At 48.8% G+C, this 17,519-nt stretch overlaps 1 protein-coding gene across 1 annotated transcript; it reads right to left on the bottom strand.

The window, feature by feature from the left end:
• Positions 1 to 1,014: 1,014 nt before the first annotated feature.
• Positions 1,015 to 17,238, bottom strand: RAB11B (RAB11B, member RAS oncogene family). The gene is made up of 5 exons (XM_035348193.1): positions 17,115 to 17,238; positions 10,753 to 10,948; positions 8,753 to 8,946; positions 7,182 to 7,262; positions 1,015 to 2,831 (listed from the first exon to the last, which is right to left on the bottom strand). Exons 1-5 carry the CDS (start codon positions 17,152 to 17,154, stop codon positions 2,686 to 2,688), a joined length of 657 nt encoding a protein of 218 aa, XP_035204084.1. The 5' UTR covers positions 17,155 to 17,238; the 3' UTR covers positions 1,015 to 2,685.
• Positions 17,239 to 17,519: the final 281 nt, after the last annotated feature.

Below are 17,519 nucleotides of genomic sequence, written 5' to 3' on the forward strand. Positions count from 1 at the left end.
CCGCACTCCTTTTCCTATTGGCACTAACAGCCCCATGCTCAGTCCAGGTGAAACCACCCCAATCCCCCAGAAGCCTGGCGAGCAGCAAAGCTGTGTACACATACCCACACACATCCCACATCTTATGGGATACGCCAGTCCCTGACACGACAAACGGTCCTGCAGCAGGAGCAGCGGTCAGAGACAGCCCTTGCCTCCTGGCATGAGCGGCATGGGTCCAAGATCCACGCCTCCACAGCTCCTCCTGCAATCACAGGGCTTTGGTCAATGCACAAAGTTGTGCAGGGTCTCTTCAGTACCCACAAAATTTAACAGAACTTAATTTTGTTGGGACTCTGAGACACAGCTGAGAACCTCCCATAAAGTCAAAGACCAAAGGAAATTTCTTTGAAGAGGCCCAGAAGCAGCCAACCTGCTTCTCAACGTCTTACATCAGTCAGATCAACTGTAGAAACTCCACGTCAAGAACAGGATTTGCAAAGTAAACACATTAACAAGTCACCCTGGATGAGAAGTCTTCTCAACTGCATGACGCTTCGCACTATTCCACTCATTTATTAGAGGTTTTGTTCAACAATTCAAGAGCCCAGCTCCTCCCATGGCCACCTGCTCTTAAAGATTTTCAGTACCTCAGCATTCCCTCTCCCTGATGCTGCGCTCACCCTTCTAAATATGGACTGCATAGTCTAGGGCCACCAAAAAGAAGCTTCCAGCTCCCACTTGCTGCACTTTATCCCAAGAGGATGTTATTGAAGTAAATACCAAGTGCCTGAAAGTGCTTCCTGTACTGGGACACCCTTAGGACAGATTCCTGTGATGTGGAAAGAGAAATTCATACCGTCATTCAATGGGATTAGGCTGCAAGCATGCAGCCCTTTGTCTTGAGTGTATCCTCTAAACAAAGCTGAGAAGTGGAAGTGGTAGGCACCACCTTCGCTTTGAACTGCGGCCCTCTAGGTGCATACACTACAAAACTGAAGGCATTGGTCTGGAAATCTTATAAAAGAGAAGCCATCAGAGTTAACCGCCCTTCATTTTATTACATAACCAGACAGAACAGTTGAGACTGGAATGTCAGATTTCCCCTTCAAGCACAATTTACAGTTTCATATTTGCTTTGTATCAGAAAATACTTCAACTCACTAACATGCAGGTAGGATTCATCAAGTGAGGCACCTTCTCCAAATCTGGAAGAATACAGAGCAAAAATTCACTGCAAATTGCTTCACTAGCCTTCAGAGAGCAGCAGATCGCCTCCAACTCTTCCTTTAGATCATTTCACCCAGTATTGCCTCAGCACAACATTCAGTGGTTCCTGGAGGGATGCAAGTGTAAGAGCTAGTGAATGATGAAAAGCCATCATCATAGAGAATTTTCACAAGCTAGCAAGAGACTGACTACATGAAGTTGTGATAACATTCTTCCCATTCAGCAAAACAAAATATTATAGTAGTTAACCCTGCTGACGACAGGTCGGTTACATCAGGTGAAGTACAATCATTTGAGAATTACAGTTCGCAATTCAGTAAAACAGAATAAGAGGGAAACAACAGGTTAGTAGTTAAGTGAAATCTTAATATTAGGCATTTTAGTAAAGGTCATGAAGATTATGCACAAGGTCAATAGTGAAAGATCATGAAAAGAAAGTTCAAGATGCTATGGTTCTGCGGAAGTTTTACAAAATGTATAAAGTATTGTGTTTCTCTAACAACAACCAAACCCTTACAAGTGCAGGTATATACATGACATGAAAATATTGCTTCACTCACTCAGAACAGGGTGGGGGAGAGCTAGAGAAAAAGCAGCATGCAAAAAAACGCTGGAACTAGAGAAGATCCTGCTTTCAGACACTGACCTACAGTACAAAATAAGCCTACTTGTACAGGTTGCAAACATTTTTTTCAAAGGAATATGCTGGCACTTACTGTACAATAATGTTAACTGATTAACATAAGCCATGAATAAATATTAAACCACTTCATGAAGCCTGCGTAAGCAGCACAGGCATTCATGGTGGCAGAAAAAGCAATGCAGACGTACTTCATTGTTCCCAAATAAAACAAGGATAGAGAAAGATTTCCCAAGCAGGAAACGGTAAACTACACAGCCAGACTAACTGTATTAGGGGTAATTACATATTAAGTAATGTTATTTTCAACACCTTTCTTATGTGTGTGCAGCCACTAAAACCTCACTGTGAGACTTTATCAGGACAGAAAACACAGCATTTGGTAGGATAGCTATTTTCTTTTAATTTCTCCCCTGTGTTTACAGAAACGTGAGAGAAAAATCTGACTATGGGAGGAAAAAACCTCGTAACCTAAATGTAGTTATTTCTTCAACTGTTATAGTCAAGTCCCCGTGGCTCCTCTCCCAGAAAGAAAACCCAGAACCATTTGAGGAGAGTGTTTCATGGGATAATATCCAGCAGCAGATGTTCCAACACAAACATGTCTATCAGATCAGTGCCAACATTTCAAGCCCAAAAGTCATCACATTCAAGGGGATTTCAGAGGCAAGGGAATGTTAGCCCTACAATTAAAGCTCTAAGATGAAAGGAGGAGCTTGGGATGGGGTAAAGGAGGGAAGAGGGAGTCACTGAATCACAGGAGATAAAGAAGTGCACACAAGTTTCTAAATGAAGCACAGACGAAGTGAGGGGCACAAGAGTCATCTACAAGGAGGTCACAGGTTCTGACAGCACTGGAGTTTGTTGGATTTCTGTCCATCGGTGGTTGGTGGGACACTGATATCGACTACGTTGTTGCCAGGAGACTCATCATGTGCAGACCGATCTGCAATCTGCTTCTGCGAGACAATGCGGTAGATTTCTGAAATGAGAACAGACTTGTTAGAGCCTAGGAAGAGACTTCTCTTCAACAGAGCGTGTGCACGTCCCACAGCGAGCTGTCAGTGAAGACGACCCAGGAACAAGAAGATTTTAACTGTGAGCTGTGAAAAGGAATCTGCTCTGACCAGCTGTGCAGTGTAACATCTGGCTGGCTTTCCAGCTCTGTAATGGATACTCCAGCTCTGCCTGGAAAAATTATCAACACAAGATTCCTTACTGCCTTCCACGACAGCTACTTCCTATGTTCTTTTGAATGATTCCATGAACATGGATATTGTTAAAACGCTTGTTAAACAAGAAAGGAGCAGGAATGCTCCTTTCTAAAACAGGGAATCTTTTCTTTTTGATAAAAATTGGCAATGTTATCTAAGACACTGTTCAACAGGATGCTTGCAAAACATCACCGTGCAGCAGCAATGACAGGATCCATTTCACCCTTTAGCTTCTGGCAAGCTGTCCCTACCAAATGACAGAAGGGCTTGTTCTTCTCTGTAACAGTTCATTTTTCCCCACCTATGGCAGTAAAAAAGACACAAGGTTCCATAAGGCCCCATACTGATCTGAAAATGCCTTTCCTGAAAGAATTGATTTCTTTGACTCAAATTATGCCTGAAAGCACAGAGGTTCACGAAGCCGTAACTACCGACGAGAGACTGCCAGGTTAGCTTTCAGAAACAAAGCATCTCAACTGCGGAGTCAGTAAAAATAATTCAAGCTGAAATATTTTTAAATCATTTATTTCGCTGGCTAAGTCCTCGTTCCAACTTCCCTCCATTGTAACACAGGAAAAGGGCAAGCACCTCCCTGGAAGTCTGCGGTAAATATTATGGTCACATTCATAGAGCCACAGCCTCAAAACAGCAACAGCCAAGTCTTTATCAAAGATTAAAAGTCACGGGGATTGCGAGCTTTGTTTGGGTGGGTTTTTTGTTTGCATTTTAAAGAATTTGCACGTATTTACCCTGTTTAAAATGGGATCTTTTAACCCAAGACTGATCCCGTTGCCACTGGCTACCTTCAGCCCCTTTTTGCTGTCATGGAAAAGGAGAGACTGTGACTGACATCCACCCTCTTTTGTGCTCAGTGGTGTATTTTACTACTAGCTGTTCAGAGTTATTACCAAAGCCTCCTTCAAACTGGTGGCCAGTAAGGAAACTCCTGTCCTGCTGCTGCTCCTTTCCCTCCAAGTTCCCCATGGTCTCACCCAGCTCGCTGTTCTGCGCAGCACGTTTTCTTTTGTTACTTTTCCTCCCTCAGAGGGATGATTGCCCCTGGGTAGGAACAGCCTTTTTAGGACTACAGTCACGCTAGCTACATCCCCACTGTACCTCAGCTGGCCAATTCCAGCACCCTTGGGAGCCCAGGATGCTGCCAAGAGGCCGTGTCTTGAGTTCAGTTTGCCCAGGCCTGACCTCAGCTCAAGTTCTGGCTCCTGAAGCATCTTATCTCTTACAGAAGGCAGTACTGGACAGCTCTCTCCTAGAAGAACCTTTGGCCATCTTCTCTACCCGGGGTCAGTCTTGGGACAACACTGCAAGAAAAGTACAGGACGGATGGTGACGGCTGACCCGTGCTCAGAGCACCGACCCCACCGATACCACCTCAGAGCGCCAGGCAAGCTGCCTCAGGACCAGCCAAGCGTCGCAGATGAGCAATGCAGCTGCTCTCAAGGCTGCCCTGCACAAGAGCTCAGGCCCTAGGTGGTCTTCTCTTCTCTACAGCTTTGTCTCAACAGCAATATCCTCCAGTTACTTCACCAGCAGCTCGGATAACATCCAAATCTTGCTGGGCAGCAGAATGTAGCCATTTTTTTTTTTAATAAAAATATAAAAAACCCTTCTAGAAGTAGCTTAGCTATCCTTTTGTCTCCTGCCTGCATCTTCTTGGTCATCTTCCTCTCACTGCAACACGCTTTTGGTATCAGCAGAGCTGGCCAGCACCAGACCTACTGATCCACTACCCCCACACCCCTGCGAAACAAGCCTGAGAGAGAATTCCGGTTTCACCTGCAGAATTCACCATGTTGAAACTCAGCTGTTTTCCTCGTAATAGGTCCTCATTTGTCTATATCCAAGGAACAGTAATAAGAAGCCCATTCTTTGGTCAGTGTCCAACAACCAACGTATACCAGACACTTCCTGATAACCAAGCGGCACCAGAACAACGGCTCCATCTCGTGCACCTGAAGCCAGGATCTCATCACGATAAAGCTCAGAAAGTGTTCGCCTTGAGAGGCGGTAGGACGTGTAAACTAGGCACAACCTCACCAAATGGCACGTAGGGGTGAGAATACAGGAATAGTTTATCCTCCCAGAACTCGGCTATGGTAAGCACAAGCCAGGCACTGGACCTCGCCGAGTGTCCATGTCATGGATCTTAAAGAGCTTTTGAAGAGAGTACAAACAAGTGGACAAATTGTACGAAATTTTCTCCCCTTTAAGAGAAGATTCAGACTGCATGAGGCAGACAGAGGTAGAACAGTAATTCAGTGTTACTCTTTGACAGCTCTCTTCCTACTTAAGTCAAACTGAAATTTAAAGATTCTTTGCTAATTACCCATTACTTCCAATTCTACTCTTAGGAGTGGAAGACTTTGCTTTCAAACTCAACAGGCAACTTCCCTGTCACATCAAATAGCATTTTGAGACTGGACTAACAGAAAGTGGAGCTATAGAGTAAATTCCTCCTTATCCATTTAAAAAAAAAGGTGCCAGAACATCCCTCGGCACAGAATTCCTCATAATAATATGACTCCTGCAGAACACAGAGTGGAAGGTGGAGTCTCTGACAGCAGAGATGCTCGAGCTTATTGGGGTTTGTTAGCTCCAGCTCAGCAGTCCTGCGGGCCCATGCTGCCTTCCTTCAAACACGCTCGGATGTGCCTGCACCACGACTCCCAGGACTCCGCTTCCAAGGATGAGCTCAGGCACTGAGCTACCCAAATGCAAAGAGTCACTTCAGAGCGGTGCCTAAATCATACATCCCCTGGCAGACAGAGCGCTCGAGCACGCAGTGCTGACACTCCAGTGCCTCATGCAAACTACCAGCCAACTGAAGTTAGAGCAGGATCAGGCCAAACCCACTGCAGAAGTTACCCACCCAGCTATACCCCAAGAAGTCACCCCAAGTAAGCACCACTTATCTCAGCGTAGTTATCTTAAGCATCTCTCTTGCTCTGTGTGCTTCCCACTTTCACAGCCTGCAGCCTACGCACCTCCCAGCATACATCCTTCTTCCTTCTGCTACCCGTTGACCATACAATTCATACTCCTGGGCCCACCTCACTGCCAAGGAAACAGCAAGTTCCCCACGTGTTGTGTTTAGCATAAAACTGGGCTGCACTCTTCCAGAGGCCAAATAAGTGCTCAGCTTTGCAAAAGTTTGCACAACACCAGCTGGAAACCCCTGTGAGCTAATCAGCGGAAGGGCTTTCATCATGCCTTTCATCATTCCTTCCCCCCCTTTTTTTTTTTGCCTGGTACAGAAGGAGGACTTGGTGTATCTACAGTCATAAAGCTTTACTGGTGACTCCTAGGTCTCATGCAATAGGGCACGCCCTTACTCCAGGAGCAAGAAGATACATGCAGGCAACAAGTCCCACCTAAAGGAATGGAAATGCTTTTGTCCTCTTTCAGACTGGGGCTTGGTAAGTAGTTTAGAACTACTACCTGGAGTAGCTCTGATACTACGCACAGTGGATCCACTGCATAAGCCATGTGGTATTCCCACAGCAAGTCCCGAAATTGCAACCAGACACCATGCACTCATCTACACCAGTTGCACATGCTGAGGAACATTCCTGGGCAGGGGAAATCAGGATCCTTGGCCTCATTTTGGCCTGTGACCCCTATCACATTTGCAGACAATTCCTGGGACTCTTAGGGGACATTCCCAGAAGCAGCCTGCGTACCTCTGTGCTGTTGGTGCATAGCTGCATGCAACCCTTGCCATCAGCTAAGAACAAAAGTTCAGTAGTCAGGAGAAAAACACCATTTTGTTGCAGTGCAGAAGAACACTCCGGGACATTTAACTTCCTAGCATGGCTGGGGCTTTACTGCCTAGGTTTTGTGCTGGCACAGAACTCCTCGCGTCCTTACAACAAACCAACCGCGATGACATCAGGAGCCTAGAACACCTCCGGATTCTTTGGCAGAAAGGCACGCGGGGTTTGAGAGCGAGAACACAAGGTAAGATTAGGTGGTTTGCAAACAAATCATCATTCCCAACATTCCCGACATTCGTTTCCAAAACAGTCTTGATAACTGCAAACAGCGCCCGTGAAAAAGGCGCAGTACCTCAGCAGGTCCTCCCAGTCCACAACAAACCATACCTGTAAGGATGTTCTTGAAGGCTTCTTCTACATTTGTTGAATCCAGAGCAGAAGTTTCAATAAAAGATAAGTTATTTTTTTCTGTAATAAATAACAAGTGGTTCAGTTAAGAACTTCAAAAGCACTTTATTTCATTTTTATTTGGGGTTTTCACCTTTTTTTTTAGGCCAAGTCAGCCAAGACCTAGATCCCTCGGGCGCCCCCCCCCCCCCCCTACAATGGGAACAATTAGGTGCACCACTTAATCAGCTCCAAGCCTTACAGCAGCAGCACCTTTGACCACTGCCTCTCCATAGCGTGAGAATGTTTTCCTCACTGCACGCCTTGTTTAGTCAAGCAATACGTTTTCTCCAGCCTCGCAGTATTATTCCCATCTGGCTACAGATCACTCCTAGAAGCACCTTCAGCAAGAGCACAGGCTAACACGTTAGCTGAAAGGGGAGTCAAAATGCTCCTCTGCACCCCAAACCAGATAAACAGATCTACTTTCTTAAACAGACCCTGCCTCCAAACTACAGCAAGCCTCCTGGTGATACAATCTATTTTTTTTCTTGCCTTTCAGTATGCAAAAGATGTATCTACACACGGTTAACAACTGTGATTAGCAACCAAACGCAGCCTGGAGTGGCACTACCCAGACACAGGCACACAGTCAGAGCAACTGCAACACCCGTACCATCAGGAGATATTTAAAACAGCCTTAGTAGGAAGTGAGGGGCAAAAAGCAAGTTGCTGAAGCAAATAATCACAGCAGTGCTCTGTTCAGAGTGTCTACCAATTTGTTACGACTCTGATTCTCTTTTGTTCATTTGAGAATTTAAAGCAGCTTCACTAAACACAGGGTGCTCGCTTACTAGCGAATTTCAGAAAAACGTTTATACTCCTAGAAGGAATTTAATAGCTGTAGATTTAAATTCCAGCTCAAACTTGACAGCCACACAACAGTAAATTGAATGTCCATTGGCCCATACGGGCAAAAAGAATAACTGACCGATCCTCTGTGAGGTAAGGAAGAGAGAGAGAAGTAACGCAGAGGGAGCAGCTCCCATCACCAGCTAGACTTTTCCCAACAATTGGTAATCCCCAAGTCTGCTTATCATTGCGTTTCAATGAAACTAGGTGATAGGACACACATTAGTGCTCTGGAGCAGAAACTACACCATCTAAGAGAAGGTTCAGAATTCGTTTGCAGTTCTCCATAGAACCAGGCCTCTAGGAAGGAGGGAAAGACATTTCGTATTGTGATATTTTATGTTTATATTGTGATATTTTCTCCTCTAAACATTGCTTACTGTTTCCAGCCTTGCTAGAGGCCATGTTTATGCTTCAGATATCAGGCAGCTCAAGGACAGCGCTTCACAAACACGTACTACCAACAGATCTAAAAAAAAATCCACCACACGCTATTTAATAAGCCAAGTTATTTTCATTTAGAAAATCTTAAATACCTTTTTTTAGGCCAAAATAAAACTTAAGGTAAAAGTTCAGTCCTGGGGAACAACAGCGTGATTCCAGTGTGCACCAACACACAAGGTCAGAAAGCACCAGCCCAGAACACGCTGTCTACAAACCTGCAAAAGCCCGGGCCTCATCGGTGGGCACAGCTCTCAGGTGGCGGAGGTCGCTCTTGTTACCCACCAGCATGATGACAATATTGTTGTCTGCATGATCTCTGAGCTCCTTTAGCCAACGCTCCACGTTCTCATAGGTGAGATGTTTGGCAATGTCATAGACGAGAAGGGCCCCGACGGCACCGCGGTAATACCTGGAACCACAAAAGGCACATTGTCTTCAGAGAAATCCGTCCGCGTTACACCAAACCTGGTATCTGGTCCTTCTGCACTGTTCACTACTAAAACAAGTTAGAAACGTTCCCTCCCGTTTAGAAAGTTGTGCTGATGCAAACACTGTTTTATTGTTTTTACTTTAAAAGCCATCTCCTAAAAACAAGTTCCAAATGCTGTTCTAATGGCATTTCTAGAAAATTAAAATGCATTTAACAAAACGAAGAAGAGACTGCAGAAGCTATGATGCTTTTAGTCTACTAAAACAGTGCAAGAAAACTCACAGTGCATTTCAAAATCAGCACTGCGAGAAGGTTTTTGTGAAGTTACAGCTTATCTTTCAACTAGGAAAGAGAATCCTTAGTAACACGTACTTGTTGCTGATCTTCCAAATATCTCCTGCCCCTCTAAAAAAATGAGAGGGAGACCCGAGGCTATACTAACGCATCCACAAGCCTGTAACCTAAAAAGTTTGCTCCCTCAGGGCAAACTGAGGCAGGTCTTAGCCCATTTCAACTCAAGCCTAGAGCTCAGGACAGCACAATCAACCTAGATCAGGTTCCTATGATGTCCGTACCCGTTGTACGCGCAATCCCACCATTACTCCTCTGCTCTGCCAGCACCTCTCCAGCATATCACTGAACCGATTCAGAGCACCAAGTCAGCAGAAAGCACTCACTTTTTACTGCTGGCTGGCCTTCCGCTGGCTTAGCAAGCTGAACTGGCCTAGCAATGCGTCAGGCAAGAGCCTGTGGCAGCAAAAGGAGAGGCAGCATCGCAGGGCTTAGTTTCTGCTAAACTTCTACAGCAGCAAGAACACAAAAACACCTGAGAAAAAACACACTAGCAATTATAAAAAAAATGCAAGTTGAACTCCCCACTTATCTCCTCCTGCTTTAATTTGCTTTTGCATTCCTTCTCTACAGATTATTCCCTTCGGTCCGTGCTCTTCTATTTTTCTCCTATTTTGCCTTACCCTATTCACCTCAGAGCAACTCCCCTCACCTTAATTTAAGTGGCCCGATCCGTGCATTACTCGGGGAGAAGTCTGACCCTTTAAGCAGTGCCATACATCTGAACACTAACATTTCAACCCCACGATCAGAACGTGTTCTGCATAAGCAGGCCTGCCAATAGTTTTCTTCCTCTAAAAGATACTTCTGCCGACTGTCTGCGTAGAAACAAAGTCAGTCAGGGTTTACATATTAAGGCACTGGCTGGACTAACAAAGCGCACTGAAAGCTTCTCACCACCACCCATGTACTGGGTGTTCAGCACGCACTCTTGGACCTAATTTTCAGGGCCGTGACTAATTCCAACTCACGGAGATGTCAAGGGAGTCTGTGGCTGCAGACTGTCCTAAAAATGCCTTCAATTGCACGGCTGAGGGGGCAACGAAGACCAGAAGGCAGCTGCATTACAGTATGCTGCTATACCTAGACCCAAACTTGATGCAGAACGGTACCCAGCTTCGATGAGAAATGACACTCGACGTGATGAAGACAGCACATTGAGGGCAGGTAAAAAAAGAAACCCAAACCACAAGACTCAAACAGAATTTCCCAGGCTTAAGCTGTCATTTATCTATAAAAAAAATCACTGGAATCTAAAACTTATTTTCATCAGATCAATCACATTTTGTTACTTGCTAGCTTATGACTTGGCTCTACAATGAGGTCTGATTCTGTCAGGTCCCAAATGTGCTTTATTCGTTCTCCAGCTGGAGTTTATCTGTACTGTCTCTGCCAGAATTCTGCTGTTGGCCTGAGGAAAGCCACAGTACTCACGCTGAAGTAATGGCGCGGTATCGTTCCTGCCCTGCAGTGTCCCAGATCTGTGCTTTTATCGTCTTCCCATCCACCTGGATGCTCCTGGTGGCAAATTCCACCCCAATGGTGCTCTTGCTTTCCAGATTGAACTCATTGCGCGTGAAGCGTGACAGAAGGTTACTCTTGCCAACTCCGGAGTCTCCAATCAACACAACTGAAAGAAGAGACATTATTTTCAAAATTAATTCTTCACACCAGCATTTTCACAGAGCAATAGTGCTACCGGGCTGCTACGCTGCCTCACAGGCAAGACCCCGAGGAGATGTCCAGCCAGATAGGAGAAAGTTACGTTGACAACACCTCAGATTTCACTACTCACAGCTTGCTTCCCCAGCCCCAAAACAGCCCCAAACCTTTTTGTTACTCGCAGCTGCTCGGTTCCTCAGAGATGGAAATGAGAAATAGCAAGAGCCGTCAGCAGCTCAACGGTGCCTGGGAGGAGCCACGCCACCGCCGGGAATTAGGGGCAACAAGATGTCCCCATCACAACCAACCTTTAGCAGAGGAAGGCTGCAACCCCCCTTCTGAGAAGCACTCGTCAAGGCCACAGCGCCCGGCTACCTGCCTGCCGAGAGCCTCTGCACTGTACAGGCCACTCTGGTTTTACTAAAAAACCACGAAGTAAATAATTACTTGCAGTCCCTGCTGGGCTCACCTGTGTTTTATTTTAATAACTTAATCCATCGATATGTTCCCCACAAAAAGGGGACAGCAAAAGACATCTGATACTACAACCGAGGCACAAACCAAAACCGAACCTCATCCCGCAGGACGAGTTCTGGATCGCAGGAGAAGTAAAAGATGAGCTAAAAATCTGCCTCCGCACAAGGTGTTGCCATGTTAACAGGAAAACATCAGCGCAGAGAGATTTTTAGCACATGAAAGGCAGCTTTACTGAAAAGCGTTATGGAAATAAAAGGTACATCTCCCGGTAGAAGCTCCCCCTCCTTTGGGGCTGGAGCTCCCTGCTGACCCCGCCGCACCCCTTCCCCACCTCGGGTCCAGCAGGCTGCTTCCTCGCTGGGCTCTCGCCGGGATCTCCTCCCCAACAGCCCCAACATCTGTTGTACCAGGGGCTTTTCTGTGCTGCTAAAGCAACTACACAGACGTTCTTAAATCCCTGCGTTCATTAGTGCTTGCTCTGGTCAAAGGGAAATAAGACCGAAACCAATTAAGCCATCCTCCCCTAGTCCCAGCAAGTCCCCCACGACGTATGGCTTTGGGCATTCAAGCTATCAGCTCGAGCAGAAGAAAGGCACTCTCAGTCAGACTTTAACCTTGGGAATATTTCCTCCTTCTGTTTAAATTGCAGATTTGTTGTTCTTTCGCATTTTTATTTGTGTTTTTCCTACAGAAAAGCAGGCACGGGCAGAACACCCTCCTGCTCCATCCACTGCAAGCCCCAGAATGCCTCTCATCACAACTTTGGCTGCAAACTGATCTCATCTCAGTGTTATTTCAGATTTGGTTTTTGTTTCCAAACGCTCAGGCCATTGTTTCAGGCTACAAATTTGGCAGCACACCCTCCAGCTCCCACACCTCCCCCCACAACACGGCACGGCAGCACGTTCCCTAACTTTTGCCCCCCCCCCCGCTGTGCCGCACCAGCTCCTGAGCTGCACCAGGAGGCCGCTGAAACGCTCCGGGTTCAGCCACCCGCCTTTCATCCAGCTGACAGCACGGAGGGACGGACAATTGTACCAGCAGAGCTGAAAATCCCAACACAAGCAGGGCAGGAACGGGCAGCCGGCAGATCGGGCGGTGGCAAGGAGCCACGGCTCCCCACCCGGGACGGCTCAAACCAGCTCCGTGCAGCTCTGCCTTCACTCGCAAGCAGCCTACGGCATTTTTTTATATATCTATATCTATTCTCATGCCTGAAATTAAAAAAAAATCTTGAGTTTTAACGCTAGGACTGGTAGTTTATCTTCCAGACCACTGGTTTTCACCCCTGCCCAAACTAATTCCATGGGGCACCGTGAGAACGGGCCGCGGGGCACCCGTTTTGTACAGCGATTGCTGGCTTGGGGGGGCTGCACCCTACAGCAGAGCCACGAGCAGACGAGTAAGAGCGAGGGATCCATCACACAGGCAAGACCAGCTCGGCAAAAACTTGAAGCTTTCAATTGCTTCCAAAGGGAGTTACCTCCTAATGAAAGCGCAGCTCAGGAAGGCACAGCCGCCCCTCCAGGTCACTTCCACCTTCCATCCTCTGGCGTTTTAAAGCCACCAGTTTCATGCCTAAACTCTGCAAGCGGCTCTTGGGTCGTTAAATCCATTTGCTGCAGGAAGACAATTCAGGGCGTCTCGTGCCACTTCAGCTAGCCACCTGCCCCTGCTGCAAGCTGGCTACCTTCAGAGCACCAGACTCCCTTTACCAGGCTGCTCCACGCCGCAGCAGAGCTCGTCAGAGGAGCTTTGAGATGTTACCGAATGCAGAAGTGACAAAGAAAGGCAATCGGGTGCCAACTCAGCAACCAAAGTAATGTTCTCTGCCTTACAGCCTGCAAGTGCGTCTTGCTAATTCTTGATCTTAACCATTAATCAAGCGTTTTCTCTTTCAGTTGAAAGACCAAGAAGGCCACGTCTCTGTTTTCTATGGGAATTGAGCAGGAAGACGCCTTCAAACTTCTGGACTAAAGCAATTGCAACGCGGGGAAGTTCCTCTACTTGGAAGCAGGTCACTAGACAGCACTGCCTGTTCAAACGCACGGGTCTGAGCAGAGCTCAAGTCCCAAATCAAATGCAGGAGTCTGAACGCTCGCTACATCTCTCAGACTACATGAAATCACTCCCCTTAAACAGCCTTTGGGCCACGCTGGTAAGGGAAACGTACGCTGGTTTTGACTTGGACATGATCTGAAACAGTAAGTCCTCATCAGACGGGTAAAAGCAAGCCCCTCTCAGAGCCCAGTTCGCATCCCGCACTGCAGTGCCACTCCTTTGGCCTTCCGGATTTTATTTCTGCCCTGTGCCGGTTTGCTGCTTACCATTCACCACATCACCCACCCGTCAACTGCAAAGCACCGGAGGTCTCTCGTAACAGCTCCGTGTCAGCAGCACGGGAACCTTGCTCGGCCTTAGGAGAACGGAGCCCTACACCGGCCGAGCAGAGCACCGCGCCTCTGCGCACGTCGCCCCGTCACGCCTCGGGATCCTGGTACGAAGCAAACGAAAAGGCAGAATTAAAAACCTGGTGCAAGCCTTCAGCGGTAGGAGAAATGAAAAGGTCAAGTTTATTACATAATTATAAAGAGAAGAATTAATTCAGCTGGCAAAGGGAGCATGGTGCTTTGCACAGGGCAGAGGATTAAGTCTCGAGCAGAGCCCACGGAAGCAGAGCTCATGATGAATATTAAGTACATGGGATTGCCAGATATTGACGAATAATACGACACACGTTTGATTTTAGTGAGCAAAGCCCTTGTCAGACTCGTGCTCTCATCGGAGCGGTGTGATCTTCCACAAAGGTAGAAGCAAGCTTTTCCCTGTGCGTGCTTTTCTCCTTCCTTTTTCACGAGCCAGCACATCTGCACAACCTCAGCTTTAATTTTTTAAAGAAGCACGGAGAGCATCTATCTTCTTGAGAGGACAACCAACGCAGAGACCACGCTTCAAGAGCTACAAGGCTTCCGATATTTTGGCAACTATTGAAATGTCAAATTCAATAAGCATCAGCCCCAAACCACTGGAATCTCAACATGAGGAGATCACACTTTTTAGCCACCCCAGCGACAAAACCGACCGGGACCAGAGCCCTGACCCGCGGGCTGTGCTCGCGTTACATCACCCAAACTCACCCACAATGAGACCCTCACAGCCTCGGCGTTCCGCGCGGTGCCGCGCACAGAATCCAGCTTGTTCTCCCAGAGGTTTTGTTAACAAACAGCATTTTGTTTTGATCAATAAGATAAGCAGTTCTGACTGCAGGGGCGCACGCGGAAGAAAGGGAAATTGCGAATAAAGGCAAAGGGGAGCTAGTTTGGCAGAGCAGCTTTGCCTCTAACCACGTTGGCACCCCTGGAGTACCACCAAACCTCACGTTAGTTATGACCTCTGCGTGCTGGACCTGCTCAGCCACTAACGCATGCCTTTCCCACAGCCCTGTTGAAGTGGCCAGTCCTAAAGCACAAAGCGGCTGACGACACGAGTCGTCATCCTTCTGCATGAGGGAGCCCTAAAAGCAGGGAGCCAGCTGTGCGGGGAAATCATCGCCACCAACTCCTCGGCTGTTTTCATCCCCGGACAACGTGCGGTACTCCTTACAAAGGACGCTGACAACAAATGGGACTCCTTGCCTTTTGAACTCTTCATCAAGCTGTTTAACGTATTCTATGCTGCGCGGCAGAAGGCAGGCTCCTAAACAAGCTCCTATACAAGCAGTTCCAGATCTTCCACTACGTAAAAAGCTGGAATACTGGATTCAACAGCAGTCGTCCCTAAATAACATTACAACCTAAGGATGGTAATTTCTTAAACAAGCGCAACTGCGAAGGCTGAAGTCAGATTTCCTTTGGAAACAGGAGGCTGAAGAAATGGTGAAAGATTAAAGTCAACCTCGGAGGTAAGAGAACAAAGTGAATCCTCCCCAGCCAGCAACCCCCTCCTCCGCCTCCATTCCCATCTCTGACCGCTACGTGCCTGGTAGAGAAGAGTTCCAACTCCATCTGTGGAGCTAGGAAGGGGCTAGACCAGAAGTCAATCAACCCCCTGGACATTGATTTTTTTTCATTACGTCAATTCCCCTTGATATTTAATTCCATTACGGGAGGGGCAAGGAGGGAAAAGAAGGGGAGCTGCTCCTCTTCGCTTTCTTATTACAGTGTTGATCGCATCCCACTTGATCTTGTTTATATTCACCATTTCTTGTCTGGTCCTAAAACGCCCAGAAGGAAGGAAGGAAGGAAAGACAGCTAGATAGGGAAGGGTTTTTTTGTGTTGTTTTCTTTTTACCACTAACACAACTACCCCTACCCAAGACCCGCAGAAAAGAACAATCCTCTCCCCCATTTTTCATTAAATTAAGTGCTACGAAGTATGCCAAGTTAATTTGCCGTCTCAACGCAACAGCATGGTCCCAGCCCAAATAGCTTTAGGTTGTGTCACTCCCGATAAAATTAAAATCACATTTCAAAGCAGCACAAGTATTCCTCAGGATGAACACCGTTCCGTCTACCTAACTGACTAGTTGCAGAAGGAAAAAAGAAACTCAATTTTTAGGCTCTCAAGTTCCCAGCTATTAAACCACTTGGGAAATAGACGATGGAATGACTTCAGAAAGAAACTAGTTTCAGACCCAGACAGTTTAGCATATTTTCTGAGGCCAGACCTCTGCTTTCCATTCTTCTCTAACTCTACCTATAAGGGCTTTTCCCTCCCGCCGTCCTGAAACCTGTCAAACAGAGGCACCAAATAGGCAAAGACACCCAGAGAACATTTCCAACGTGTGAGTAACCGCTCTTTCCTTTCATCAACCAGCGAATGGAGAAATGCTGGTGCCCTTGTCAGGGGTCACGTACACACGGCAAGCGCCAACATCCGGCTCCTGGGGAATTTTTCGGCGAGCGCCCACGGAGGAACCCCCAGCTCCAGGGCCGCCTGCACGCCCAGAGACAACCTCAGCTCGTCTCGTAGGGGGACAGCTCCACAGATGAACCCAAGGCCACGAGCCACAGGAGACCAAGCATACAACAGGTTGGGGAGCACGAGGACGACCATCTAGCCCAGCTGCTCTGCTCCTGCCCAGCGCTGGGATGCTCCAGGGAAAAGGCCGGCCCCAGCATCTCCACAGGCGCACAGCACCGGCCCGAAACGCACCCGGAGGCGACACCTGAGGCGGCCCGACACGAGGAGCGCTCGGGGCAGCCGGGGGCTGCCCGCGGTGCCCACGCACGACGCCGAACCCCCCCGGGAATTCCACAGGCACCGGCCCGGAGGGGCGGCAGCCAGCCCGGGGCCGGCCGAATTGCGCCCGCCGAGGCCCCCGGGCGCAGTTACCCGTTAGCGACCGGTGCCCGAGCTCCCCATGTGGGCCCGAGCTCCCCCAGCCCCGGGACAGGTTTTGGGGGCAACCCCAGGGCCGGGCCTCCCCCGGGCCGCGCTCAACGCCCGGAGCCGCCCGGGCCTGAGGACCTCGAGGTGGGCCCGGGGGGCTCGGGGTGAGCCCGGGCCCGGCGGCGGGCGCTGCCCACGGCCCGGCCCCACTCACAAAGGCGGCGGCGGAGGCGCCGGGCCGCGGGCAGGGCTCGGAGAGGGGCCGGGCCGGGCAGGGCCGGGGCTGGCGGCGCTGCGGGCCCGCTGAGGCGCGGTGCGGGCGGTACCTTTGAAGAGGTAGTCGTACTCGTCGTCGCGGGTGCCCATGGCGATGGCGGCGCCGACCCCTCTGGCTGCCAGGCACCGACCGCGGCCCAGCCGGGTGAGGGGTGGGGGGGGGGGGGGGGGCGGCTCCCGCCGCTTCCGCCTATCAGCGGCCGCCAGAGCCCGCAGGAGGCGGGAGGCGCGCCGGCCCCATCGGCTCTGTCCAATAGGCGGCGGGAACGCCGGTGACTGGCGGGTAGAGAAGTCCAATGGGGAGAGGGCAGCTGGGGAGGGGTGGTGCTTCGCTGGCTGAGCCGGGACCCTGAGAAGAGAGGAGGGGGCAGGGAGGGGCCGGGGAGGCGAGGGGGCGGGGGCAGGCGGGGGCGGAGCCTGGGGCGGGGCCTAGTGGGATGTGGGCGGGGCTTGAG

This window comes from Oxyura jamaicensis, chromosome 28, assembly GCF_011077185.1.
Source record: "Oxyura jamaicensis isolate SHBP4307 breed ruddy duck chromosome 28, BPBGC_Ojam_1.0, whole genome shotgun sequence".
Taxonomy (NCBI): domain Eukaryota; kingdom Metazoa; phylum Chordata; class Aves; order Anseriformes; family Anatidae; genus Oxyura; species Oxyura jamaicensis.